Source organism: Mucor velutinosus, assembly GCF_035048745.1.
Source record: "Mucor velutinosus strain NIH1002 chromosome Unknown tig00001563, whole genome shotgun sequence".
NCBI lineage: Eukaryota > Fungi > Mucoromycota > Mucoromycetes > Mucorales > Mucoraceae > Mucor > Mucor velutinosus.
This window is the reverse complement of record NW_027041904.1, coordinates 951,573-979,204: the sequence shown is the minus strand read 5'-3', so window position 1 is coordinate 979,204 and position 27,632 is coordinate 951,573. Positions and strand designations below refer to the sequence as shown.

Genomic DNA, 27,632 nt, shown 5'->3' with positions numbered 1-27,632 from the left:
CAGAAAAAAGGGAAACTTCCAGGGGAAATGGGAGGTATTCTTTAAGCAGACTTTTTAGAGTCTCTTACATTCAAGACTGTTTTGACAAGGAGCTCCACAGCTACATATCTCGTAATAAACATGAGAAGAAACGCAGATCCATACATGACAAATCGATACCAATGGCCAATGACAATGAGAAATCCAACTGTGATGAGAATTAGGACATGCTGTGTGTGTTATTCTATAGATACTTGCGTGCAGGAGAAACGAGGGTGTAGTTGATATTGTAGCCAGACCAGAGTGACACAGCATGAAGGAGTGGTGAGTGGTATGATGCATATAAAAAGAAGCTAAACAGTGCCATGTCGAGATTCAGCGGTAAAACCACATAGCGTTTGGTTGTCAATAGGTAAAAAGGAAGCACGAGAATGAGCCCGTGCTCTGTATATATGTGTATATATCTCCATGTGAGTTTTCTGTATGTATCTCAACCCCCTTCTCTCCATCGTCCAGATACGCTTACCCAGGAAAAAGTTAAACACTTCGCCCAGCATGTCGTGATCTCGTAGGTCTGGGAACACCAATGCCAGCACAGAGCCCCACAGTGTATGGAGGTAAATGTTGAACAACAGTTGAGGTGTAAACTGTGGCCTGTCATTTGGCCATGCCATGATAATAATCAAAATGACAGCACTTGCATGACAAGGCTATCTGTGATATAAGTCATCGACTATCACATACTCAATCCCACCCACTCTTTTGTTACCTGTAATAGAAAGTACTTGGTTCCTGTAGCGATCTTGTGTATAACTGTTATTGCATATGACGCGATCATGAGAATCAAACACAACGTCTCCAACAGTGATCTGGGAGGTCGGTTCCGCGCTGATTTTAGCAAGTTGTAATTAAGCTGGCTGGCGAGATTCGTACATACAATCAGTTTCCTCACATCTTGAAGCCTCCCCATCTCAAGGCAACTTACTCTTTGACCACTGCTTTGTATCCAAAATAAGCTGTCATGAATAGGTAAAAAGGAACCACCGTCAAGAACTCTACACCATGTGCTACGGGAGACACATACCTTGTTGCCATTGACTTTAGAATGCCATCTTTCTTCATTTCATAACACAATCTTACCATGAGCCACCCAAAGAATCTGCGAAATCAGTCTCATTTCCAGGCCTGAAATTGTAGGAGCATTTCTCCACAGCAGCACCGATATAGTCCAATACACTCATAAATTTTTGAGTCAAATCAATGTTGTAAAATAAAGAAAGAAAAGAGGGAAAGAAGGGGGTGAATAATCTGATTTCTAGATTATTTTTAAAATTAAAAATCAAAAGGGGGGGGGGGTTTTAGACATCTGAGCACAACCTAACGTAAACAATACGCATTCATGTGTTTGAGAATGACACGAAAATTAAGCGTTTATGGTTACATTCCATGTTTTTTATTGTTTAACGCATAAACGATTGTCCGATTAGATCTAAAAGATGGAGCAGTTCCAATCCTTGACACCAGGATCATTGTAACGAATATTTCTAGATCCCAAACTAGCAACTGCATCAAAATCTTCCTTGGAAAGCTCAAAGTCCTGAAAGTTTTCCTTGATACGTGATTCAGTGACACTCTTGGGGATCACTACGATGCCTCGTTGAGCGGCAAATGCAATGCACACCTGTGCAGGGGATTTGTTGAGCTTTTTAGCGACATTGACAATGATGGGGTCATCCACAATACGCTCTTCGCCATATACATTGTTACCAAGAGGCGAGTAAGCAGTGACATGAATGCCGTGCTTGTGACAAAAGTCTACCAACTCGGGTTGCTGCAATCCAGGATGTAATTCGACTTGGAGCTGTGCTGGCTTGATCTTGCAGTGATCTAATATGTGCTGGATCCTTTGAATGTTGAAATTGGAGAGACCAATAGCCTTGACAAGCCCCTGTTCAACGAGCTCTTCCATGGCCCTCCAAGTCTCTATAGGATCTACTTCCTCGATTTGAACGACGCCATCTCTACATATAGATATAATAGAGTTAGACGAATTGGTTAGGACCATTAACTAGTTTAGCACTTGCTTCTTAGGGATCAAGTAATCCATGGTAGGTACAACAGGAGTATCTTCAGGCTTGCCAGTGTTCTATCAATGCACAAAATATCAATCAACTGGTGATGCCACATACACATTTGACCCCCAGACTTACAATAAAGGACACGGGCCAATGAATTAAGTAAAGATCGAGATAGTCGAGACCCAATGCTTCAAGAGATGCCTTTACAGCTGACTTAACATATTCCTTGCGGTGATGTGTGTTCCAGAGCTAGTTACAAGGCAATGAGACAACACTATTCTTGATATCAATTACTATTTACCTACCTTGGATGTGACAAAAATCTCACTTCTAGGCACACCGGATTCACGGATACCTTGACCCACCTCATCTTCATTACGGTAGACATAGGCGCAATCCAAATGACGATAGCCGGTTTCAAGAGCATACTTAACAGCCTTTCTTACTTCATCAGGCTTGGATAGCCAGGTACCGAGACCGACGAGAGGCATTTCAGCGCCAGTGTTTAAAGCTACAATGTATTTGTGTTAAATAGCTGAGAGTGAAGTGAGAGGAGGAGAAAGGGGGGGTTCTGTTTACTTACTAATCTTTCTGTTGAGAGCCATTATTGTATGCTTTTATTTGTTACTAAGAAATGAAAGAGAAAAACAGAGATTAGGATTTCGCGTCAGTCATTATATACTCACTTGGTTGCATTAAATTTTGATCTTTTTTCCTTTTGTCCGAATTCAACGATTGGCCTACACTTTGTTTGGATTCTGAGTACACAATTAAAGATCAAATTGAAGGTGCAAGATGAAAAGATGTGCCTGGAGTGATTGTCTAGATTTAAATCAAATGCTTACTTGCTTCAAGATGGTTATATAGTATGTCCGTCTCTAAACACATCTTCCCTTGCTTGGATATCGTATATTTTGCCTGATTCTACATGAGAAAGCATACTATCTACATTTCCCACACTATGGCACCTGTACATGGTAAAGATCAAAATGTATCAACCGGAAAAAGTGCCACAAGGGCATTATTTAATCCTCCTATTATATATTCCTATTACATAATCCTACCAGTATGTAGCAAGACTTATGGTTCTGACTTCTCTGCGATGGTTTGCGTCTGTAACTGTCGAAATCATTCAAGGACAGCAGCACACACGCATTACCTCTTATTATTCAAATGAATGCAAATCACAGCGAATTCTAGGTGCATTTGTTCCGTGATTTCTCGTGTTAGAAGTTGTTTTAGACCTCCAGAATAGCACCATATGATTGCTTTCGAGTAGCACGTACTTACTGATACCTTTGCTCAACTTTTTTTGGACCAAAAAATCATTGTCGAAAATTGACTCCAAACCATGAGGGGTACCTCATGGTTGCCCAAACTGAAATTCACAAACAATTGTAATTCTCTAATCACAATTGTCATCTATCATCTGTTCCTGTCATCTATCGCTTTATCCTAAATATAATTGAATATTATATCAATTGCGCCCGCCTCTTGGTAGTGCCCTAGGGACCTACTTATACGGAGCAATCAATGAAAAAAAAAAACAAGTACCTCATGGTTTTCATTGAAAATCAAACGATCGCGTTTTTGACCCCAAAAAATGAAGACTTTCACTATAATACATATTGAATCAAAATGTTTCTACAGATCCAAAGCAACCTCTGAAACTACTTTTGTGCAACGTTGATATGTAAAATTTCGACATTTTGACCGTAAATGTCATTTCATATCCTCAAGCATTGCTTAATAGCCTTGTTCAAAACCCCTCTTGTATTTAGCACCATTGGATGCGCCTTAAAAAGTACTCCAAGAAAGCTTTAGGAAGTATTTCTTTTTTTTGTAGGGGAGACGAGCTCCAGGTTTTATTTAAAGTTCTTTAAATGTCATGCTGAGTGATAGAAAGGACTGTTGGTGGACCCAATGTCAGTCATGATGAGGAATAAATTATGGAAAGGAAGTTGGAAAAGAAATCTACTACAAATAAGGTGCGGCACTTAGAGCCAATACAATCATGCTAAGTTGTCATACAGAGATACTGGATAAGAGAACATTCACCAAACGAGGACATCAATACGACCGTAAATAATTAATCAAAATGCATTCACTGGGATTTGAACCAGGATCATCCAGATGGCATGCTGGATGCTTAACCACTTCGCCCTACCACCACGGGCTAGCTTAAGGAGGTATAGGAAGATCAACACACTTTATATAGTCGAACCTGACAAAATAGGTCGAATGATGTCCAAAAACTTCAAAAATCAACGAATAGAGGCAGAATATCGAGCGGAACTTTAGCCGGGTTTGGCGCTGGCGGCTGGCTGGCTGGCTGACAAGATCAATGCCTTATAAACCATGAAGGCAATCAATCTTTATAAAGCTAATAAGAACGGAATTACTACAAAGCGAGAAGCACTGCATCCTAGACTATTTAATTTGCGATGCAAGGCTTAACGCTTCATATCTTATACATGTATCAGTGGGTAATGACTCATTTAAATGCGAAATGCATCGCGAAATGCAGCACTGTCCTCATCACTGCAGATTCGAAATACTTGGGTTGCGTTGACTAGCAACTCGTATATCAAAGTTGAAAATTGTCTATATCTTTCAGAAAAACTAATATGAGGCCAATCCTCTGCATATTACTCCATCATCCCCCTCCCAAAATAAAATAGACCACCGAATGCCATTTGCGGGATATCGCTTCATATCGTCTATAGCATATCTTTTCAAAATTTATTAGAGTTATCATAGTGAACGATGGAAAAAGAAAAAGTGAAGAGAATTATCCCTTCAATGCCTATGACACATACGTATGAATACCTCAGTGCGTTACTGCAAATTCATCACTTACCTGTAACCGTTTTTGCATCATGTCTAATTCAGGGCCTTCCTCTTCATCCTCCTCTTCCTCATCCTCTGTCACCATGGGTTTAGATTCCAATGCAGAACCCACAGATCCAGCTTCACCCAACATGCCATCTGTGATTTGAAACAAGACATTATTCACCTCTTCATCAGCTGCTTCTTCGATATCATCGTCATCCATCATATCCATTGTATCGCCAATCATTTCTTCCATAATGCCAGCCTGGGGGGGGGGTTTGTTGCATGAGGATTTTGTAAATCCAAAACTCAAGAAAGCCGCTTACCTTTGTCATTTCCATGGACATTTGTTGCATGGTTTGCGATATCTCTGGTAACCTGGCTAATTGATTCACCAATTTCATCACCTCACCACTCTTTTGAAGTGATCCAGCAACCTTGAGCGTAGCTAGAAGCAAACAATGTGAGCCTCTCTAACTGTGTATCCAAGGAGTGGCATGTTACCTAGTTGGTGTTCCAACTGCATGATGATAGAGTTCATTTGTGCTTTACTTGTATATAATCTGTTCTTGTGCCTTTGTGAACGTATCAACTCTTTTGCCAGCATTTTGCAGTTCTTGACGTCTCCCTTTTTCGCTACTTGTTTGATCGATCTCTTTACTTTGGCTTCTTCGGCGTCAATAGCTCGTATTTGTCTGTCGATACCTCTCTGTTGTCCGCGTATTTCTTGTCGCCATTTCTTTACCTTTTATCCCATGTCATCAGTCAGCTGTCTCCAAGTTCTCTGCCATTATATTACTTACAAGCTCGTCGGGCGTCTTTTTGCCAAAGAATCGTTGTATAGCACTCGACATTATAATATTGTGTGTGTAGAAGATGAAAAGAGCGAGAGAGAGAGAGAGATGCAAACTGAAATAAGAGAAAGGAGGAAATCGAAAAGCCCATTTTGACCAATGACGTGCAGTTCCTTTCTCTCTCACACAACTGTGAAAAATTAAGGCTGTCTGTCTGTTTATTGACACAAATAAGGATGATCGTTTGAGAAAAACAGGACGCCACCCGTCAATAAAAACAAAGCTCTTATCTTCTTCTTTTTTCGTCTTTATTTTCACTTATGGCTTCCACATCAAACAACTTGGCAGTGAAGTCTGAGCAACCCGATGTCAAGATTGAACCTGATCTCCTACAAGTGGCTCCACCAAGGAAGCGCAAGACCCAGAATGAAACGGAGCAGCAATCCATTGAGAAAAGGCGCATCATCGACTGGCCCAGTGATGAAGCTGAATCCTCTCCAGAAACGCAACAGCAAGACGATGCACTTGAGCAGATGAGACAATGCTTGTCTCGAGTCGAGATGGGCAACACAGAAGATCAAGACATGTCAAGCTCTTCTTCTTCTCCTGCCATGGCGTCGCTCTCCGTAGGTGATGTCCCCTTCATTCCAGAGATGACTCCAACGGGGCAGCACCAACCAACACCATATAAAGAAAGCCCTCCTAGTTCTCCAGAGACAGAAGAGCAAAGTCCAGATGACACACATAACATTGCTGTATCCGCGCCTCCAGTTGCCCCTGCCAAAAGTGTGCCTGAACCTAATGAAGAACAGGAGTCCAAGGTCCGTAAAATCACAGACTTCTTTTCAAAAGGACGCTTTGATGCCAACAAGTTCTATAAACCACCTCCACCATCTACTCCAAAGGTCAAGGCGGAACCAGATACTGGCCCCAGTACCTTCAAATCCTTACAAAAGAAATCACTCAAGCCAAAATCAACTGCTGCACGAAAAAAGAAGAAAACTCCTGCTACTGCTGCTGCTACTATGCAACCCAAACGCATCACTTGCAAACGTCTTATCAAGCCAGACCCAGAGGAAATGTCTGACAACGACATGATGAGCGAAGGAGACGGTTCATCCAACAAGACAATGACAGACAGCAATGACGCCATTAGGATCGAAGATGATGAGGACGACAATGAGAAGCGCTTTATCAGATCCTCACCACCTGCTGCTCCTGAAACCAACATGAGCATGTCTCAAATCAAAGCGCTACTCGAAAGAATCAAGCAAGGCACTGAACCTGATATCTTTGATCCCAAATACTCTTGCCAGGCTTGTCCGCGCGCATATGACAAACAAAAGACATTTCACAACCACATGCATTCAAGGCACGGAGTCAATCTCGAAGAACGCAAGTTTATTGTGCTTACTTATGGCCCAAAGCCCAACATCACAGACGAATCCATGTTTTGCACGCAATGTCAAAAGCAATATGTTAGTAAAGATCGATTTCAACATCACAATGAGCTACACCACGGATTTGAAAAGGTAAAACTGGGTCGAGTGGCTCACAAACGGAGAAAAGGACAAGATGTAACAGAGGAACAAGACGATGGAGATGAAGAACGGGAGGTAGAGGCTCAGGAAAAGATGGATACGTTGGAGCAAAATGAAAAGAAGAACAAGCAGGCAACGCTCAAGGATCTGGAAAACCATAGAAATTGTAGGTATTACATGATAGTAACTATACACAAATACACACGCACGCACACGCACACGCACACACAAGCACACACACAGGCGTACTCATCGTAATGACACTATAGTGGGCCACTGTCAAGCCGCTATTCTCAATCACAGAGGACCACCGCCCGACATCAACGATCCACATTTCTACTGCAGTGTGTGCACCATCAGTTACTCCAACAGAGGCAGCTTCCACTTTCATCTTCGTGCTGTGCACAAGATGGATTTCCCATTCGCTGCTAGCACTGCCGGTGTACGTAACAGGTACAAAGGTCCTCCACCAGACATCCATCATCCCAAGAACTACTGCTGTGTATGCGATATTTACTACTCTCAAAAACTGGTGTACACGTATCATTTGAGAAACGTACATAATATCGACATTCCCTTTGACAAATCACCAGGTAATGTATACTCTAGCACATTGGACAGACATCTCACAATTGATACGTAGGTGTTCGTATTGCTGTTGATGACATTAAAGACGAGTCAAGAAAACCTGACAAGACGGATCCAGACTACTTTTGCGCTTATTGCAACAGAGGCTACACACAAAGATCCAGTTACTTGATCCACCTGAACAAGATGCACTTTATCGACATTCCTCAAAGACGTCCTGGAGCCCTGAAGCCAAGACCGCCTCTTGAACCTGGCGTATCACCCGACGTGCTTGATCCAAACAATTACTGCTGTGTCTGTGATGTCAAGTTTGCTCATGCCAATAGCTATCGTATCCATATCAAAAAATACCACGGCATGGGTGACGCCCTTGAGGCTATTACGTTGAAAAAGAGAAGCAAAAAATCCAATTACTATCTTGACCGACGGTACGTTTCAATATTCAATTTGCATATATGATATATGGCTCATCGCCTTTTTCTATAGTATTACAAATGCAGGTTATCATGAAGAGAGAGCTAAATCAAACCAAAAGAGACTCGAGTTCTTCAACAAGCCCTCAGGCAGCCAGACTTGAATATACATATACGGACGGCACATCATGAACAACACTGCTTGCGCAACTGCCTGTAACAACACCATCCATCATTATCACTCTTTTTAAAAATTATTCTATTATAAATACATCGTATATGCAAAAATGAAAGGGGTAAAAATGTACTGTCTATGCCTACAACTTCATCTTCTTATTCTTCTTGCTGGCAGCGGCAGGCTTCTTCTTGTTGTTACTGCTGCTGGAACTACCGCCTGCAGTAACAGGCTTTGAGTATTCTTCAACCAATTCACTATAATATTGCACGGATCTATCAAGAATCTTTTTTTCGCTGATACGACATGTCATGGCGTAATACTTTCTCAAATCACCAGCACATGCCTTGCGCTCTTCCTCGTCCTTTTCAACAGGAATCCATTCACCGTCTTCAAAATACTCGAGACGTCTGAACTCGGCAAGAGCACGACACACTTGATAAATGTTGCGCTTGAGGTCAACAACAGCCTGAGTCTTCTTCTTTTCAGCACCTTGACTATTGGCGAGCTCTTCAAAATAGGCTAAAGCGTTGTCGACATCTTCAACAAAGGTGGCAAACTTCTTTTCGCTGATAAACATGATGTGAAGCAAGCACATGAGTTTATCTTCAAAGAGACCTTCATAGTTGATAAAGTAAGGGCGAGATTGTTCTCCTTCTTCGTCCTCTTCATCACCACAACAGCCACCTTCTTCGTCATGCTCGTGTTCGTGTTTGTGTTCGTGTTCGTGTTCCTCTTCCTCTCCATGTTCTTCTTCATCATCATGGCCATGAGCATGACCGTGAGCATGTCCTTCATGATCACCATGAGCATCAGGGCCACAACAATCATCTTGACAGTCTTCATCAAAATCATCTCTCCCCTCGGGCTGTTCATCATCGTCTTCAGAAGGACACAAAGTAGGCTCGTTCTTCAAAAAAAATTCCCATCGGGGTCTGGTACGTTCAATAGCCAATTTCTCAATCTCTTTTTCAGATGCCTTGGGGTTTTCAGCTTTCAAGAGTTCGCCAGTGATAGCGAGGCAGCATTCAATTAGAGAATCCTCAGTGATGGACACATAGTCATTCTTGTTGTCATCGTAACAGAAGCCGTACTTGCTCAACAAGGCAATGTTGGGATGGTCGCCATACGTATTGAACACCTCTTCGCCCTTTTGCACATCACGATCAAGCACCATATCACATGTGTCCTTCTTTTGTTCCTCCTCCTCCTCGTCAGAGTCGTCATCGTTGTAGAAATCTACGCCTGCATTCTCCAATTCCTCTAAATCAGGCAACTCAGTCTCCATGCCCATGGCCTCAAGTTCTGCGAGTTCGGCGTCGTCAACATCCTCGTCAGCCTCTCCTTCGTCATCCTCGTCCTCCCAACCAGCATCCTCGTCACCCTCTTCGTCATTGGCATCACTGTCTTCCAAATAATTGAGATATTGATGTTCACAGTATTCCAATTGTCCACATGCATCACACACATCAAATTCGGTTTCAAAATGAACGTGCTCGTTTTTGCCAGAGTGATTAAAGATATCAGCAAAGGGAACCAATGCATTCTCATGGTAGGCGTCCACCTCGAATGCACGGGATGAGATCAATGTGGAGATCTTGATGAATTTGTCAAAAGAGTAAGGATCGTCATCCAGGTTGGTGCCACGGCTAAAGATATAGGGGTGTGCTTCCAAAAGGGGCTCAATCAGTTCTTCATAATCGTCCTCGAGATCAATCTATGTATGCAAAGCGAGTATGAGTACATGTGCTGCTTGTGATAAAGTGTGCGACTGTACCAAATCATTGTGCACAGCAGATTCCATTTCAGTGCCATGAAACCAATCCTTTTCTTGCTCCTCCCAAAAGATGGGTAAATCCTCACCATGCTCAGGAAGTGCTTGCAGGTAGCCGTACCAAGGAGATTGCTCACCTTGAGCAATTTCATACAAGACAGCCAATGCAAGAGGACATCCACCTTCCAAATTGGCTTCATCCAAGAGATTGGCGATACCTGTAGTTTTGATGGAAAGAATACACTCTTTGGGAATCTTAACAACTAGAGTTCGCATGGTATCAGTTAGCAAGAACAACAAGGATGACGATGAAAATCTTACCTGGCTTGTCCTTTTTCATGCTCTTCTTTGCATGGACGCCAAAGGAGCCATTGCTCTCCTTGATCTCCAATGCATCTTTGTCCCACTCAATCTTGTTGTCCTCAAACCACTTGAGAAGCGTCTGCAATCTGTTTGACATTTTGATATATAATATGAAAGCAAAAGGTAAAGAGATTGAAATGGGATGTCAAAATTTTTTTTATTGACCTTTTGATTCGATTTGACAGTGACTCTCTTTACTTGGTGATCCTTACAATGCAAACATGAAAACCTTCAAACAGATGAGAACTGCTGCTATTCAGTGGTGCTGATGGTAGCTATAGTATAGTTAATGTTTGTATAAAGACATATTGGATTACTTTGTATAGTAGAATTTTCATTTTTTATCAAGTTTTTGGTGCCTAGACCAAAACCTACTCTTGCCATCACTGGGTATCAATTGGATGGGATCAAATATGCAGCAACACAAACGTCCATCGTTTCATGTGCATCATAGCATTCTGAAAAAGAAGCCCATGATTGTATCTATAAACATGATTTTCGACACTGCATGCACATACGAAGCCCTTCACACTAGAGTATTAACACTGTAAAAGTACATGAGATGCTTGAGCATCCATATACGCTTGATTAACTGCATAGAAAATCAGCGTTTGCACACGCTGGTGGATCTAAAGCCGCACTATAATTGATCTCCCGTCGAATACCTGGACGCACCATGTTTTACAGATTGCATTTATGAAAGTGGATATGATGAGGTTTTAGCCTTGTTCCTAATTGACATGTGAAAAGTAGGTCAGGAACAAGCCTGGCATAATGCCATGTAAGCAAGTGCAAGACTCTTTTATCCAAACAATTGTGCATCTCACGCTACGTCTCGCTATTTCATCTATTGATTTCATCATCAATCTATGCTCTGAATCCAGGGTGATATATGGAGCATGTAAATGAGAGCAGTGCGACTTTGTATTGGCCATCGTTGACTACCTGTACCTGGCCACATTTTAGCAATTCACACATTTCGTCTGTGAAACATAATGCCTTTGAACAAGCACTACTCAAGTCACCTCATCTTTTCAGATTAAATATAAAAACCATCGTTTCAAAAATATAAAAACCCAAGATGAAATCTTTTTTTTTTCTAAATCTTTCATCTCTCTCTCTCTCTCTCTCTCTCTCCTTTCGTCCTTTCATTAGACCATGTCAACGACAGAGCTATCCACTGCTAAAATCACACCTCTTTCCAACAAGGCTGTCCTGGAGAAGAAGCCCATTTCATACCAAACATTGTTGCTTGGTGCAGGTACAGCAATGACAAACAGAAAGTGTGTGTGTGTGTGTGAATGAAGATGATTAAAACGTGTGAATTTCAACAGGTTTGAATTTATTCGAGACCTCAACATTGGGTCAACCTTTTGAAGTCATGAAGACGCAAATGGCAGCCAACCGTGGTCAACCAATGTTGACAGGTCTGAAAGCCATTTACAGTCGTGGCGGTATTCTTGGTTTCTACCAAGGTCTTATTCCTTGGGCTTGGATCGAGGCAAGCACAAAAGGTGCTGTGTTACTTTTCACTGCTTCTGAATTAGAGTATCGTGCTTCTGTCGCTGGTGCATCTCCATTTTTGGTAAGTGGTTACCGTTGCATTGATATCCTTTTCTCAATGGGCATCTAATTGATGCGATGTTGATGGTGATAGGCCGGTATCGTTGGTGGCATGGGCGGTGGTATTGCTCAAGCCTATAGTACAATGGGTTTTTGTACATTTATGAAGACAGTTGAGGTTACCCGACAGAAATCAGCTGGCACTGAGTCAACATTCAAGATTGCTGCCGACATTTATAAGAGAGAGGGTTTCGCAGGTATCAATAAGGGTGTAAATGCTGTTGCTCTTCGTCAATGCACCAACTGGGCATCCAGATTTGGTATCGCTAGATTTGCCCAGGAAGCTATTGTAAAGGCAAGACATGGTGAGAAAGGTTTGGCTGACGGTGTAGATAAGGCTTTGGCATCCATCGCTGCCGGTGCACTGTCTTGTTGGAATCAGCCTCTTGAAGTCATTCGTGTAGAAATGCAAAGTCAGTTGAAAGCAGAAGGTCGCCCTGAAAAGATGACGATCGGCTCTGCAACCAAGTACATTTACAAGAATAATGGTCTGAAGGGATTTTATAGAGGTGTCGTTCCTCGCATTGGTCTTGGTATCTGGCAGACATTGGTTATGGTGGCATTGGGTGATTATTTCCGTGCTCGCTTGTAATAAAGAAAAGTTTCATTACATATACACACTATTGTCTAAATAAAACTTGTGCCTAGAAGTTATATATATGGTTATAAATGGAGTTTAGGATTGGTTGATATACTTTACATACAGACAATGCTTAGCTTTTCTCAATAGTCTAGCACTCTACATAAAAGAGTTTAAGGAGCATTAGCCGTCAAATGTAGTTACTCCTTGTGTCTTTTACCAGTGATAAGTCAAGTATTGTGATTAATGATACATGCGTGGTGTGACATTTTGACAGTTGAGAATTGAAGTTTATGGATGACTTTACAAGAAGTAGACAAAGGATTAGCTGCTTGGTTTGGTACTTGAGCAGTGCGCAATCAACATCAGCGGCGCTAACCTAGGTTGTTGGAATAGAAACTGGTGGCACAAAAGATCAAGGCAATTAATAAACCATACAGTGTTGCCGTTACCTATCCAAAATCGATTTGCACATCAAAATCCGCATTAATGTGCAATTATATTGCCATTGTTTATATTTGGTTTTTGCGTACAATATGTTACTAGACGATCTATCTCGTTACGCTCAATGTCGGAGTCGTCCTGTGGGGTTCTCGCCAAAGACATTTTAAACCAGATATTATAACATCTTGGTATATCAAGTAGATTTTTAAAAACCAATTATTAGTTAGTAAAAGAAAAGTTATTATATCAAAACTAGGAGGAGGAGAGGAGGTACCTCCCTCAGCAACCTTTTTGCTTACACTAATATCAAACAAAGCCTATTATTGCGACAATGTGAAAGAGAATTCAAATTTTATGCAGCATTTGTACATCACAATCGCCATTTTCTGATAATAGAACTGCCATATCATTCGCTTCTGCTGATGCTCTTAATAAGATGGCGATATAAAGCTGGTCATAAGTAAATACAGTACTTGTGTAAGTTCTACAGCGACTTTTTTGAGATATTGTCATTGCAAAAGACATCTTCATGAGGCAAAGCTTCCAAAAAAAAAGGTATTTGCGCTAAGCAATTACCCTTTCAATTCCATGCTCTCTATTTAATCAGCATCGCAATCATCATTGCCATAAAAAAAGGGGGCATTTGGGCCAGCCAGCAGCAGCGTCATTCGCTAAAATCAATTGAAGCACAGTTTATTTTTGTTTTCAAGCTTGGATAGACTTCGTCTTCTTTTCGACTTCTTTAATCTATTTTGTGATATTCGACTATACGAACTGTGGTTATCATCCGATGCTTCCTAATACATTCTTGGAGTACTTTTCAAGGCGCTTCCGATGGTGCTAAATGTAATAGGTTTTTTGAACGAAATTACTGAGAAATTTAGTAAAATATGAAATGAGGTTTTTAGCGAAAATAGCCATATTTTGCATATGAAAGCCTCATAAACGCGGCTTCAGAGGTTGCTTTGGGTCGAGAGAGACATCTTGATTCAATATATGCCATAATAGTAAAAATCTTCATTTTCAAGGCAAAAAACGCGATCGTTTGATTTTCAAGAGTTTTTCCTTGTTAGTACTCTTGTAAAAATGAGGATTTTCATGAATCTGCAATTGTTTAAAATAACGAAATATAGACAGAGGAAATACAATTAGAACTGAATATATCTATTATGTTATTCCAAGATTAAATGACGATTGAAACTAGGGTATATTTCGAAGGTATTTATAGTTATTTGACAGTGCCGCAGCAATAGGACCTTGATCTTAAATGCGGGATAACTGTATAAGCCTTGAACAAGTTAACGAGAATGTGCTGCATAAGAGCTCATAGACCACCAGTCAAGGATAGACAACAAAGATGATCCAGGATAGAATGTTCTTCCTAATAGGAACATTTGTCAGAATTGACACCCATTTTCGGGGACGAAAGATTATAGGCTACCACCCTCTAAGAACCAGCAGGATATAGATTAGCCATTTGATGGCACCACTCATGTTCCTTTGCACTGCTTGAATAAAGAACTCTCAATCTACTACGCATCTCTGCTCAATCTCAGATCTTTTTATGTATTATACAACGTATAATACATTTGCCTTTCAGAGGTGATCTATATCCTAAACAGCAATGACCCAAAAAAAATGAGATAAAGCATCAGTAAGTAAAGCATAGCCTAGAAGAGACTTTTGGTCTTATTCCAAGCGTCCGCAGGATTATCAATCTTGAATTTATATTTCAGGATCTAACATTCAGAAGGATATAAAAAGGACCGTACATTTCATTCAATAAAAAACCATCTTGATTTTGTACACAATCGAAAGCTGATACTTCACTGTTACATTTCATTTGTGTGATTTTAGTTATTCAACACCTTGTTGAATACATCACCTACAAATCTTGTGATACAAGAGTCGACATGAACAAGCTGTAGTGATATCAGTTTTAAGTGGCTTTACTGAATACACTGCCAAAAAGGTCAGTTCCAGCCAAATTGCTAGAAATCGATCGTTCAAAATGTTGCATACAAGCACGCATCCTAGACTACTACATTTAATTTCTCCTCAAGCGACTTTTTTTTTTTTAGGATATCGATCATATCCGAGAGGCAAATGTATTATACAACATATAATACATGAGAAGGATCGAACAAAAGCAGATATACTTGGTGATATATTGAGATGTCTTTGTTCAGATAGTAGTGCAAAGGAACATGAGTGATGCCATCAAATGGCTAACCTATATCCTGGTTCTTGAAGCATGGTAGTCTATAACTTTTTGTCTCTGAAAGCATGTTTCAGTTCTGACAAATTTTCGTCCATCAAATCTATAATGAAGAACATTCTATTCTGGATCTTCAGTGTTGTTTGTTCCTGACTGATGGTCCATGGGATTTTAGGCAGTAGTATATCTTCTTTGAGTTGTTCAAGGTTTATACAATTATCCCGTAGTATTCAAGGTCAAGAGCCTATTGCTGCGGTGTTGTCAAATAACTATAAATACCTTCGAAATTTATACTATTTATTCGTTTTCATCCTCACTCAAGCTTGGTGGAGTAAAATGATAAATATGCTCAGTTTTAATTGTTATTCTCAGCAAACAGCATCACTGTGTTGAAATACCATAATATTTATACAGCTTTCTCAACTAATAACAACTTTAAAGAACGTTCCTCACATTAAACTGTTGCGCAACAGAATATAGATTATATGATAACTGCACCTTATCTTATTTTTGAATAAAGAAAATCTTAAACTGTATTTATTCGGCTGTTCTTTTAGTGCAAACACAAAATCATATTTATTGACAGATCAATAGGAAATCAACTAATTGTAACCTTTCGGTACTTCAGCCTCTGAGCCAATCAAATTGCTTAAAAACTCCGCTGACCTAAAAAAATTTTGCGAGGGTTTCCCCCTGCTTTGATGTGAGGCAAAATTTTAAGCTCCGCTATATATATAGCAATATAGCTGTTACTATCATCAAATTTCCCCCAGGTGCTAGAGCATGCCTTACTTACACCACCTAGCTTTAAATTCAGGCATTGAGACCCTCAATCATCACTAAAGTAAGTAGCGATAACCAAGTGGAGGCAGCCTATCTACCTCCTAGCCTCGGATAATGTCTTGTTGAGCTTCAGTGATAGGCACATCCACACAACGTAAAAAAAAGGTATGCTTCAGAGAAACATAATAATAAAAGAAAGAAGAAAAGAACATAATACTATAGGAGTATAGTAATACTTAGGCAAAAAAAAGGGCACACACAAAGTGGGTCAAAGAAAAGCATATCATAAATACAACATCAAAGATGTTCAAAAAAGCTCGTTGTTGTTGCAACAAAAATGCATACATGAGCAATGTGCATGGTAGTAATAGTCGGATGTAGAGCAACACAAACACGCATAACTGCAAAAGCAACAGTAGTGGTATTATAAGTGTGCAATGTAACATAATGACTAACGTTGTTTCATGTGAAGCCACAGAGGAAACAAAACCAGCAAAAAAAGAAGAATGCGCAACAAGGAAAACATCATGAATGCATTATCATGAAAAAGGAAGCAATAATACCAACGTTCAAAGAAGTCTTTTATCATTGCGGCCAGAAGAAAAAAGGATACTTACCACCTACCATAGCCACAGATAGACCAAAGACAGTAGACCAGAAAAGACCGTATCAGCAGCAGCAGCAACACCAGCACCATAGAAAAACTAAAGAACGAATGCCTACAGCAGAGATCAGACAAAGACCAAAGAAGCTACCACTTATCACCACCACGGATAAACCAGAAGAGGATAGGCAATTACCAGAGATAGACCAGAGAACAAGCATACAACAAATACAGTAGCCCAGGAAAGACCATATTAGCCGCAGCAGCAGCAACACTAGCAGCAACATCAGAAGCAATACCAGAAGCAATACCAGAAGCAATACCAGAAGTAATACCAGAAACAACAGCAGCAGCAAGACCAGAAGCAGCATCATCAGAAATACCATCAGCGACGGCAACAACAACATCATAGAAAAACCCAAGAACGAGCGACAACAGAGACCAGACAAAGGCTAAAAAAGCAACCGCCAGAGACAGAGACCAAAGAGGCAACCACCAGACATGATAAACCAAAGAAGCAGACAGCAGAGATAGCAGAGAAGTAATGGCAGCAGCACCCACGACAAAGAGACAAAGAGAATCATCAAAAACTAATAAACAAATTCAATTAGTATTAATTCTACGCCTTCCAGTGCTCGTTATCCAATGGTACCTCCTATATTCCACTGCAACAAAGCAGTATTAAGTACTTGCAACAGTGCAAGACCGTGTCATTAAAAGCTAGAGTGTTATTTTCAATCAAAAGAGCTCCAAAACCAATATGGTATAATACTAAACGCGTTTTGCTAAAAGGGTAAAAAAAAGGAGTATGGAAAAATGAGAGGGCGCGCTATCCGACGTCACGGCCAGTAGATTTGGTCTCAGTCTTCTGCCGTGGCATCCATAACTGCTGTACTTTAATTTGAAAATGTGCAGTGGATATTTTTGTGTTCAAATTTGACCTGATCTCACATGTTCTAATCGTTTTTGCTAAATTTGACTATAAAAACTGCCGTTGTTATACTTTACTTTCTAATGCATTTATAAAGAGTCAATGAAGACGCATCGAATGATGCTGGTTACATTCAGTTTTCAGACTGAAAATAATGAGCAATTTGCGAACATTTCAAAACCGGTTTTCTGCGAATACGTGAAAGTTTAGCATATGCAAGTCTCATAAAAACAGGTTCCAGTGATGCATTTTATCTTTACGATCAGTTTGGTCTAATATCATAACATAATAAATGTTCAGTACTTTTGCACTTTACAATCCTAATATGGAACCTGAGTTTCAAGGCATCTATCTGGCCTGGCTCATATCATAACATAATAAATGTTCAGTACTTTTGCACTTTACAATCCTAATATGGAGCCTGAGTTTCAAGGCATCTATCTGGCCTGGCTCATATGAGAATAATGATTTTACAATCCATCAACAAAAACCACTGTTATTTCTACCCTCTTTCCTCTGCTCAATGCTACCAACGTTTTATTTGAACGACGGCTCGGAGCCTCAGAGATTTCATTACTTACTGCAGACATTTTATGCAACCCATGCATTGTCAATGTCCAGACTAACGTTATTAAATATAGAATGCAATAAAATATCATTATGAACGATATAGAAGGCAATAAAATATCATCATAAACGATAGTGCTATGACCTTTCACCTACTTTCTATACGCTTCAAGGGCATTTACTATTGTATTGCCTTATGAAAAGGGCATGAGTTTTCCAGCTGGCCCCACCAGCCAAAATTAATTCAACCCCAGAATCATAGTCTGTTCCAGATTGGACAAATTTTAATGATTCTGGACTCGATCGAGCTATTTTTGCAGATTCGACTAAGTGAATTATGATAATCACCCCATGCTTCCTTAAGCTTTCCTGGAGTACTTTTCAAGGCGCTTCCAATGGTACCAAGTTATATAGATGTTTTGAATTCACTTATTGAATGATTTGTAAACATATGAAAAGAGGTTTCTGGCCAAAATGTCGAAATTTTACATATCAAAGTCCCACAAAGATGATTTCAGTGGTTGCTTTGGATTGATAGAAACGTTTTGATTCAAGATATACCATAGTAAAAGTCTCCATTTTCAAGGTGAAAAACGCGATCGTTTGATTTTCGATGAAAACCATGAGGGGTACCTCATGCTTTTTGGTCGATTTTTGGCCATATTTTTTTTGGTCCCCAAAAAGTTGAGCAAAGGTGTCAGAAAGTAACTGCCAGATGAGAGCAAGTGTTTGGTCCTATTATGACAATCTAAAACGGCCTTGGACGCGAGAAAACGCAGCTCAAATGCGTTCAAATTTTGCTGTATTATGGACACTAAGGACTAAAAAGTGGAAATACCAGTATGCTACTTGCCCGTATATGAAGTAGCTACGTGTATATGGATGTAGAGCATCAGATAAGAGTCAGATCCACAGATATTATAAAGGGTTTTCATGTGTAAGTAGAGGGTAAGCTTGAACGTAGTAGTATTATGATAAGATACACAGGGGTAACCGGTAGCTCGAGCTGTCGCTGTGCAGGTTGGTTTTCTACCTTCGCTACGCTTCGGTGAGAACCATCCAAAGCATAAACACTCATATGATTAGTGATTATATATCAATCAACAATCAGGGTTCTTCTTCTAACATGTTAGCTATATTAATATTGGGATATTAGCCAAAGGCCCGCGGCAGCGCGAGCCGTTTGAACGTAGGTTGGTTTCCACCGAAGCGAAGCGTAGGTCAGGAAACCACTCGAAGTGCTGAAAGGCTCGTATGCCATAATAAAAGTCTTCATTCTCAAGGTGAAAAATGCGATCGTTTAATTTTCGATGAAAAGCATGAGGTACCCTTCATGCTTTTGGTCGATTTCGGTCGATATTTTTTTTGGTCCAAAAAAAGTTGAGCAAAGGTGTCAGTAAGTACGTGCTAGTCGAAAGCAATCATACGATGCTGTTCTGGAAGTCTAAAACGGCTTCTAGCATGAGAAATCACGGCACAACTACATCCAGAATTCGCTGTAATTTGCATATTTATCTGCAAGAGGGAGCTATGCCAGTATGCTATCACCATCACATGAATTGGTTCCAGTTGATAATCCAGGGGAGGCGTATTGTAGAAGCATCAGGTCCGCGGTGCCAGGGAATTCTTGAGGTTTTCATGTGATGGTAGAACAAAAACAAAAAGGCAATTTTGGTGTGTATTTGTAGAGTGTTGAGTAGAGATTTATTATAGCATATCAAGTATCACATATAATTGTTGGTATATTTACAAAAAGACATGTTCACTTGCTCTACAGACGAACAAGCAGAACATAAGCATATATATTTATAGAGAAAAAGTTGTTTAAGCAGGACAGTAAGGAGCCAATGCTTCGCCAGCAGCGGTGGGGTGAATCCAGGAGTTAATTGAAACATACAAAGTATAGATCATGATACCCAAACCAAAGATCATCAAGAGGCCATTCCAGACCTTGTCAATGTTTTTTTTGCAAACCTTCCAGTGGAACATACCAGGGAAAATGAAGCACAAGGGCACACATGCGACAGAGCCAACCAATGATACAAATTTATCGAGGTTATCACCACCAATACCAAAAGAAATAGCAGCACAAAGCACACAAAGAATCGTTCTATAGACATTCTTGGACCACTTGACACCAAGACTATCCCTACCAGATCTGAATTTGCGGAAGAGACCATTTTCGATAATCTTTAAAGCAGGGAAGAGCATTAAGGGAGCAGTTAAGCAGATAGCCAAGGAATACAGCAACTCAACGGCGATGGTAAGTTTGTTATCAGGAGGGAAATTGTAAATGACAGCAGCTTGAATGGTATCGCCGTAGGCCAAGTATGAAATAGTACCGATCAAAATGTAAATAACGCAAACAATAATCATGCCCAATGTAAGCACAAAGGGGAATCTTTCAGGGCGCTCCATGGATTCTACGATAGGGATAATAAGGCCAATACCTTCAAATGAGAACGTAGCAGTGCCAATCATGAGAGCAAAGTTGGCAGGATTCACAGCAGCAATATTGGGACCGACACCATGGACAGCTAATTGGTCAGCAGTAAAGTAAATGATACAGACCAAGCCAAACAGGATAAAGATATCTGCAATAATAGCAGTAAAAGACAGCTTTGCAATATGTCTGACCAGAGCAAGTGGAATCAAAATAATGAGGGGCATCCAAATATAGTATTTTTGTTCAATTCCGGCAGTGCAATTTGAAAGCACATTGACAGCGTTGAGAAGATTACCAGACACAAAGATGAAATAAGAGCAGACAAAGCCAATTTGAGAAATCACGATAAAGAACAAGACCAGAAAGCGAAGGTATTGACCATACAGCAAACCACCCATATCACCATACGATCCACCAATTACCTTTTGTGTATTCACTAATCTCAAAAAGGCAAACAAACAAATTGCGGCAATAACCACCATCAACACAATGGATAACGCTAAACCACCATTTTGAAAACTAGAAAACGTTGTATGAGTTGAATGCCACATTGTGTAATGTATATAGACTACTTACGCTTTGGGCAAAAATAGCACACCAGAGCCAATGAATGCCTTGAGAAACATAAACATGGCCTTTCCAACAGAGGCCTTGGGCACAGCCTCTTCAATGTTTTCCACCATTTCCTCACCCACAGTAGACTCCTCATGCTTGCGAATTGACGACTTTTGTGAAATGTAGCTTTGTCTTTTTTCCGGGTCTACCATGCTATTGCGATGTGATCTAGATCCCTGATAGCTATCATCTAGATGCTCACCAGCGAAATTACTATACAAGGAAAGAGATGAAATTGTTCTTGCCATCGATCTTCGTTTGGCAGCAACGGAGGCGAATGATGTTGTTCTGCTTGAAATCTTGGGTCTTGGTGTAGGACGCATGTTACCTGAGGAATTCATTCGACTGGACTCATCGAAATGAGGACGACGGATGTGATTCGGCATTGCGTTGGCGTTAATGGCCTCAGAATTGGGACGGGAAGTGGGAGCACCTTCATCTTCGACGATATCAGCAAAATGGGCATGACTAGCTTGACGAGATCCGCCGGTAGGTCTGTTTCTTGGAAGATCATATGATTTACTGCGAACCTTTGAGAGATCGGCTGTACCTCTAATATTTTCGTTTGACATGTTTAAATAGAGAATTGAGGGAAAAAAGAGTGTTGATTTGCAAAATCTTGGAAAGGTGAGCGATGCATTATATATGTATCCAACCCGGTTATTCAATTTTTTCCGAATAAGGCTTCCTTTTAAGATTTAGGCGGAGAATCCTAATTTATCTAGACATGGTAATTCTATAGGCATACAGACTGAAACCCTCTGGTTTTCATGGCATCTTATACGTCATGTTACACATGAAGGAAATCTGGCAAAAATGTCTTGTCTTCTCCCGGAATGGCCTCCAATGTCAATTCACGAGGCAAGATAAAAGGAGACATTCGATACATTTGCCCACTTCAATTGGGGAATATATATCCCACATGTTGCCAGTGTCTGTTGCACTAGATACATCAATGATCGCCACAACTCGATGCCTCGATGAAAAGGTCTGTGTACCGTACGTCAGTTTCGATTTTTCTACTTCAGATCTCTCCATTGTAACATTGCCATTGTAACAAAATGGAAAGATGATATCATTGCCCTGATGTTCATTGGGCAAATATACTTTGCCCCGCTGCAAAAATTTATTTGGGTACATGACATCAAGCAATGAAATACGATGCATCGTTTGTCAATCCCTCGCCTTTGACTCTGAGATGATCAATAAAGCTAAAAAACGAGCTTAATTTCTCATGTTGCATGTGTCTTTGTTCATTGACTACACAATTTCCTTTTGAGGCCAAGGGATTTAGGAAGCCATCCAGACAGAAGGGAAAACTATCTACATTGCTCATTCCAACCCTGAAGCCTTTGGGCAGTGGATTGATTCGTGCTGCTCGTCGCCGAACGGTTTTCTACGCATGACCCTCTATAATAAATGCCTTACATGTTCCAAAAAGCTATATTTCTCGTGAAATTAAGAGCAGAAATGTAATCGATTCCATTTTTCCTCTTGGACCTTTCCTTGTTTCGAATATACACCACCACGGATCAGTTTAAACGTCTAAAAATTGCGGAGATCATTAGCGTTAATTGCTTGCTAAAGTGCTTCAACTGAAACATCATTATCAAATTACAGAAAGTTTTCTAGTGTCTATATATATATTTGCTAGTATAGCTATATGGATACTTTAAATGTGTCTCATATAAACGGAACAGGTTGCATCTTCGGTTCGAGAAGGATAATTTCGATTGTTACACACTCTAGATGAAGGGTGAAACAGCAGAAAAGAGAAAGTATACCTAGTTTCATTAGTATCTCGTGCTCCTTGACAAATTAGCCCAAGTAGCTTTTAAGCTTTTGGGTAGAGCGACTGACAACAGCATTGTTTCAATACAAACAACCTTTGTTTGAATACACACTCTTCTAGGAGATGCAGTGTGCAGCAATGAACGATTGTGTATTCAGAAAGAACGAAGGCCTTGAAAACAAGACAGAATCGTATTTTACAGAGTAACCTTAGTAATTTCATGTAGCAAGAACCTTTGAATGGGCATGTATAACACACAATTCAAATCTCTGGATCTTCCAACCCTCGATTAAATTCTCACAACCAGTACTTGACAAACTCATTTATACGAAGCCAACACACATTTGAAAAGCTTCAGAGACAGAGGCTTCATGCGCAATTGGATGTATAGAATAAATATTTATTTACAACTGAAATTGAGAGTAAGGGTGATTAATGAAGTTTAGGACATTTCTTGGCTTCGTCAGTGTTGGTCTCGATGTAGCCATGCTCATCAATAGACATGGCATGGCCAGTGACCTTTTCGTGGATCTTGCTGGCTTGCTGAGCGACCTGCTTGCGTTCTTCATCAGAGCTGGCTTGATGAGTCTTTTCGACGAGTTCTTCGAGTTTGGCACCTTGAGAGTTCATATTGTGTATGTGTAGTGTAAGTAATGAGTAGTAGATAAAGGACAGACGTAGATAAATGTCATCTTTTTATACTAAAGCATCGTTTATTTATGCGATCTGTTTGGTTTCATATATCGTCAAATTACTCTCATCGGTGCGTTTAACGCGTGGGAGTCTGGTCCAGCAAGTGGCAAATAACGCAAGCATGACATTTCTTTTATTTGTTTTTGTAATTGCACACATTATCTCGATACTGCAGAGTGCTTATTGATGCGCCAAATGAAACATTTCGCCGGGAATGAGAGCAGTTCTTCCTAGGGTACGACAGGAAATGTTCGAATTCCCATAGATGCTTTTTATATTGCTAAAAACCGTTAATCCAAATACAAAATAGATTGACTCTAATGTGAAAGAGCGCTGCGCTAGTTGTTCTTCCTGCAAATTAATGTATGTTCACATGGATACAAGCTTAGAGATGCCTTGAAGTTGGTTACGAAACAAAGATTCACATCTTATACAGTAACTTACATCGAACCAAAGGAGACATCCCATGCTCCATGTTTATGCAAAATCACAGCAATGCTTGACAAATGTCAAGCGTTGATATCTCCATTTATAGACCATTTCCAGATGTGCGACGACTGTCAAACAACTACAGAGTCTATACTTGCTAATAGGAGACTTTTCGTGTTTTGATACTCAAGTCAGACATTGTTGCCTGAGAGAGAGAGAGAGAGAGAGTGATGATACTAGCACTCTTTGATTCACCATGAAATCACCTCATAGAAAGTATGCTGGGACATTCAAGAACAGAGATTCGGAGCTCTTTTATAGTATCTAGAGCGACAAGTAGAACTAGAATCAATGGCTGTCGCAACGAGGCTACACCATGCACTTGCAGCCTCTAGTTTGTCTGGTATAGTTAGCAGGGTTTTAATCTCATGTTGCACGTCTTGGAAAGACATTATGAAACTTAGGTGTTTGAACATTCACCCACGAGCAGAAACCCCCACACTTTGAGAATCTGGTGTTCCTTGAAAGAAAAATTTCGATTGCAACTAACTCTTATCAATCCTCGTGCAATCAAACAACACGCACTGCTTGAATACCTCATACTGCCTCAGCTAGATTCCCTCTGCATTAAAGTAGTTTTCCGTAGACATTTATCTGACAATTTCGATTGGAAATCTGCCAATGCCATTCAAGCACTATGACAGCATTAACCTTTGAAACGCATGCTGTCAAGATCTTCTAAAACATGATCAATCAAACAACGCGAACAGCATGAATCAGTGAATCGAATACATCGGCAAAACTTGAAAAAAAAAATCGAAAGAAGAAAACCTCTCATGAAGAAATCACATATCAAATACATCAATTATTAGTTTGTTTAATAAGTAGTAAAATATAATTATTTGGTTGCTAAAGTATTAGAGCAAACAACAGTTTACTGAGGTGTGTTTGCAGGCTGAAGTACAGGTGTTTGATAGCCATGCATAGGAACAGAAACTGAATTGGGATCATTTGAATCAGCAGCGCCAGTAGCGGTGGTGGTAGCACCACCCATGTTGTTGCTTGCATTATGATCATAATTTTGTCCACTTTGCATAGCATGTGAAATACCGGGAGATAATTGCTGCTGACCCATAGAGGGAGACACCATGTAAGGTTGTTGCAGCATATTGGGGTCTTGAGCGCGTTGTGGCGTATGTTGGAATACAGGAGAAGCAGCATATAAGGGTTGATTGGTACCAGGAATCACATTGTTGTCATAGCCAGTGTTGTCCTTGTAGTTGGGATCAACTTGAGCCTTGTTTCTCCTGCGTCCGATACCGCAACATCCACGACGACTAGTAGAACCGCCATTGTAATTATCGTCATAGGCAGTGCGATTCCTGCGGCCAAAGCAGGCACCGCCAGAGTAGCAGAGGAAAGAAGCAAGCAATGACAAAGTTGCACCAATGGTCAGCCAAAGTGAATTACCAGCATGAGCATGCCAAGTATTATCCGCACTCGTAATCTGCTGTATACCAGCCAATACCAAAATAAGAGCCAAGATCAAAGCAACCAACATGATCATAAAGTTGATGAATACTAGCGTAGACATCGAATAACCCCATCCACGTCTCTTCAAGCAGCAGATGGGAAGACTCATCAGCCAGAAGATGAAACTGAATCCGAGAGCAATAAAGACCAAAATGAACAAACCTAAAAAGAGACCTTTAACCATCCAACTGCTGGCCAAGTGGGGCACAAGGCCAACAATGTTTGGAGTCTTTGCCCAATTGTAAGCTGGAGTAGGATGGGCACAACTTGCAACACCACCACCGCTACCACCAGTACAGTAATTCCTTTTTTTTTGTGATTGACAGGTTAACAAACAAACAAACAAACAAATAAATAAATAAATAAAGCGTGTCATGGCTCTTGACAGGTCAACTTACCATAAACCAAAATTGTAAGCTAGATTCTGCTGAGGATTCCAAGCAGATGCATAGTAGAGCTTATTCAAGAACTGTCTGTTTGACAGCTGACCTATCATGATGAACAGCTCTAGTATAAAACTAAAGAGTAGAAATAAGGAGCCCAATGCTGTAAACGTAGGGAAACACATATTGCTTATTTGTTAGATTGTAGAATAAACAAACAAAAAAAAAAGAGAAGTTGGCCTTGATCTGATGGTTATATAACGTTGCATGAGACTGAAAGTCTCGGGGCATTATAAGAGTCTGGTCTATCCAATCAATGGAATATGATAGAAACCCTTGATTTCAATACATGTAGCGTTTATGTCATGATGAGAAACACGACAGAACAATCAGTATTCATGCCATTGGTTAGTCAAAACGATAAGATTCAATTTTCTAAACCTAAATGCCTTTTGTACATGTCATTGTACATGTTGCTGTACATACACATTTCTACAAAATGTTACCTCTTTACTGCTTGTATCTTGTGAATGAAGAACGTTTTTCTTCCATGATTTGAATGAAACTCATTGCAAGTGATTGGAAATGTGTCAAATAAATCAATGAATCCACTAGTCGCCACAGAGAAACTCAGTTAGTTGTCGTCTCCTCAGCGCCAACAGCCTTCAAACTTTAAAGTGAGAGTGACATCGAGCATACATACACAAGTGCTAATGCGATCTAAATCATCGGTTTCATGTAAGTGTAGAATTTCCATCATCGATCAGTTGTATAGAAATTCAAACTGCTATCGTATTCGCAGGGTTGATCGAGAACAAAGCATTTAAATAACTTTTTCTTTTATAATTTCACATTGCTCTCTTGATTTTTTTACTAGAAATTTGCCACATAGTTGCCATGACAACCATTTCAAATTCAACACTGATGAGCGGTTAGATGCTCCTATATACTTTGAGACAATAACGTACGTTGTATTGTTAATGAGATTGCGATTCAATTGAGATTGCGCTAATTCGGATCTTTTGTCACCAAAAGAATGCCGTTCGCATCGAGAAATGCGTCAGTGATATCAGTTGCTTCCTCATGCTAAGCACTATAGCTCGAGGTAGTGCGGCCTTTGGTTGACGCATGTCAAAATGAACGCTTTTATACCATCCTTTGCTTTTTGGAACAGAGGAACGAGCGCATCTCCGTTTTGATTCACCCAAATGACAACAGTCCACCGTTGGATTTACCATCTTTGCAGTAAGTAATGACAAGAAGTGCCTGCAAATATCGTACGCATATGCCCTGAACCTGCATTTTAGGCATCCCGTTGAGTACTACATAGGAAACTCTAATTAGCATCAGGCTGTCAGTGTTAGCGTTGTGTCATGAACCCAGATCCAAATGTCGCTCTTACAAAGTAACCCACAGACACACCAAAATCGCGTTATATTGAGTGTCGAGGACGT

At 40.3% G+C, this 27,632-nt stretch overlaps 10 protein-coding genes across 10 annotated transcripts; 2 read left to right on the top strand and 8 right to left on the bottom strand.

Moving 5' to 3' along the window:
* Positions 1–41: 41 nt before the first annotated feature.
* On the bottom strand, positions 42–1,220 carry pzh1_3 (serine/threonine protein phosphatase Pzh1; the record flags this gene model as incomplete). Its single annotated transcript, XM_064828161.1, has 6 exons — positions 42–187; positions 238–423; positions 506–689; positions 749–896; positions 965–1,063; positions 1,120–1,220. 6 exons carry the CDS (start codon positions 1,218–1,220, stop codon positions 42–44), a joined length of 864 nt encoding a protein of 287 aa, XP_064685363.1.
* A 248-nt stretch (positions 1,221–1,468) lies between these two features.
* Positions 1,469–2,662, bottom strand: ATC70_008918 (uncharacterized protein; the record flags this gene model as incomplete). Its single annotated transcript, XM_064828160.1, has 5 exons — positions 1,469–2,000; positions 2,064–2,125; positions 2,190–2,306; positions 2,363–2,568; positions 2,641–2,662. The coding sequence occupies 5 exons, from the start codon at positions 2,660–2,662 to the stop codon at positions 1,469–1,471; spliced, it is 939 nt and encodes a 312-aa protein (XP_064685362.1).
* A 2,186-nt stretch (positions 2,663–4,848) lies between these two features.
* Positions 4,849–5,743, bottom strand: RPO41 (DNA-directed RNA polymerase; the record flags this gene model as incomplete). Its single annotated transcript, XM_064828159.1, has 5 exons — positions 4,849–4,863; positions 4,918–5,154; positions 5,216–5,337; positions 5,394–5,634; positions 5,693–5,743. 5 exons carry the CDS (start codon positions 5,741–5,743, stop codon positions 4,849–4,851), a joined length of 666 nt encoding a protein of 221 aa, XP_064685361.1.
* A 260-nt stretch (positions 5,744–6,003) lies between these two features.
* On the top strand, positions 6,004–8,389 carry ATC70_008916 (uncharacterized protein; the record flags this gene model as incomplete). Its single annotated transcript, XM_064828158.1, has 4 exons — positions 6,004–7,390; positions 7,494–7,817; positions 7,868–8,240; positions 8,299–8,389. The coding sequence occupies 4 exons, from the start codon at positions 6,004–6,006 to the stop codon at positions 8,387–8,389; spliced, it is 2,175 nt and encodes a 724-aa protein (XP_064685360.1).
* A 153-nt stretch (positions 8,390–8,542) lies between these two features.
* On the bottom strand, positions 8,543–10,634 carry PDE2_2 (3',5'-cyclic-nucleotide phosphodiesterase; the record flags this gene model as incomplete). Its single annotated transcript, XM_064828157.1, has 3 exons — positions 8,543–10,117; positions 10,178–10,437; positions 10,496–10,634. The coding sequence occupies 3 exons, from the start codon at positions 10,632–10,634 to the stop codon at positions 8,543–8,545; spliced, it is 1,974 nt and encodes a 657-aa protein (XP_064685359.1).
* Positions 10,635–11,695: 1,061 nt separating this feature from the next.
* YPK2_2 (Serine/threonine-protein kinase) lies at positions 11,696–12,752 on the top strand (the record flags this gene model as incomplete). Its single annotated transcript, XM_064828156.1, has 3 exons — positions 11,696–11,798; positions 11,872–12,122; positions 12,195–12,752. 3 exons carry the CDS (start codon positions 11,696–11,698, stop codon positions 12,750–12,752), a joined length of 912 nt encoding a protein of 303 aa, XP_064685358.1.
* A 4,229-nt stretch (positions 12,753–16,981) lies between these two features.
* ATC70_008913 (uncharacterized protein) lies at positions 16,982–17,503 on the bottom strand (the record flags this gene model as incomplete). The annotated part of the gene is made up of 2 exons (XM_064828155.1): positions 16,982–17,379; positions 17,479–17,503. The coding sequence occupies 2 exons, from the start codon at positions 17,501–17,503 to the stop codon at positions 16,982–16,984; spliced, it is 423 nt and encodes a 140-aa protein (XP_064685357.1).
* A 2,608-nt stretch (positions 17,504–20,111) lies between these two features.
* On the bottom strand, positions 20,112–21,920 carry ATC70_008912 (uncharacterized protein; the record flags this gene model as incomplete). The annotated part of the gene is made up of 2 exons (XM_064828154.1): positions 20,112–21,252; positions 21,310–21,920. 2 exons carry the CDS (start codon positions 21,918–21,920, stop codon positions 20,112–20,114), a joined length of 1,752 nt encoding a protein of 583 aa, XP_064685356.1.
* A 1,652-nt stretch (positions 21,921–23,572) lies between these two features.
* Positions 23,573–23,770, bottom strand: NBP35 (cytosolic Fe-S cluster assembly factor nbp35; the record flags this gene model as incomplete). Its single annotated transcript, XM_064828153.1, has 1 exon — positions 23,573–23,770. One exon carries the CDS (start codon positions 23,768–23,770, stop codon positions 23,573–23,575), a length of 198 nt encoding a protein of 65 aa, XP_064685355.1.
* A 1,426-nt stretch (positions 23,771–25,196) lies between these two features.
* Positions 25,197–26,291, bottom strand: ATC70_008910 (uncharacterized protein; the record flags this gene model as incomplete). The annotated part of the gene is made up of 2 exons (XM_064828152.1): positions 25,197–26,100; positions 26,194–26,291. 2 exons carry the CDS (start codon positions 26,289–26,291, stop codon positions 25,197–25,199), a joined length of 1,002 nt encoding a protein of 333 aa, XP_064685354.1.
* Positions 26,292–27,632: the final 1,341 nt, after the last annotated feature.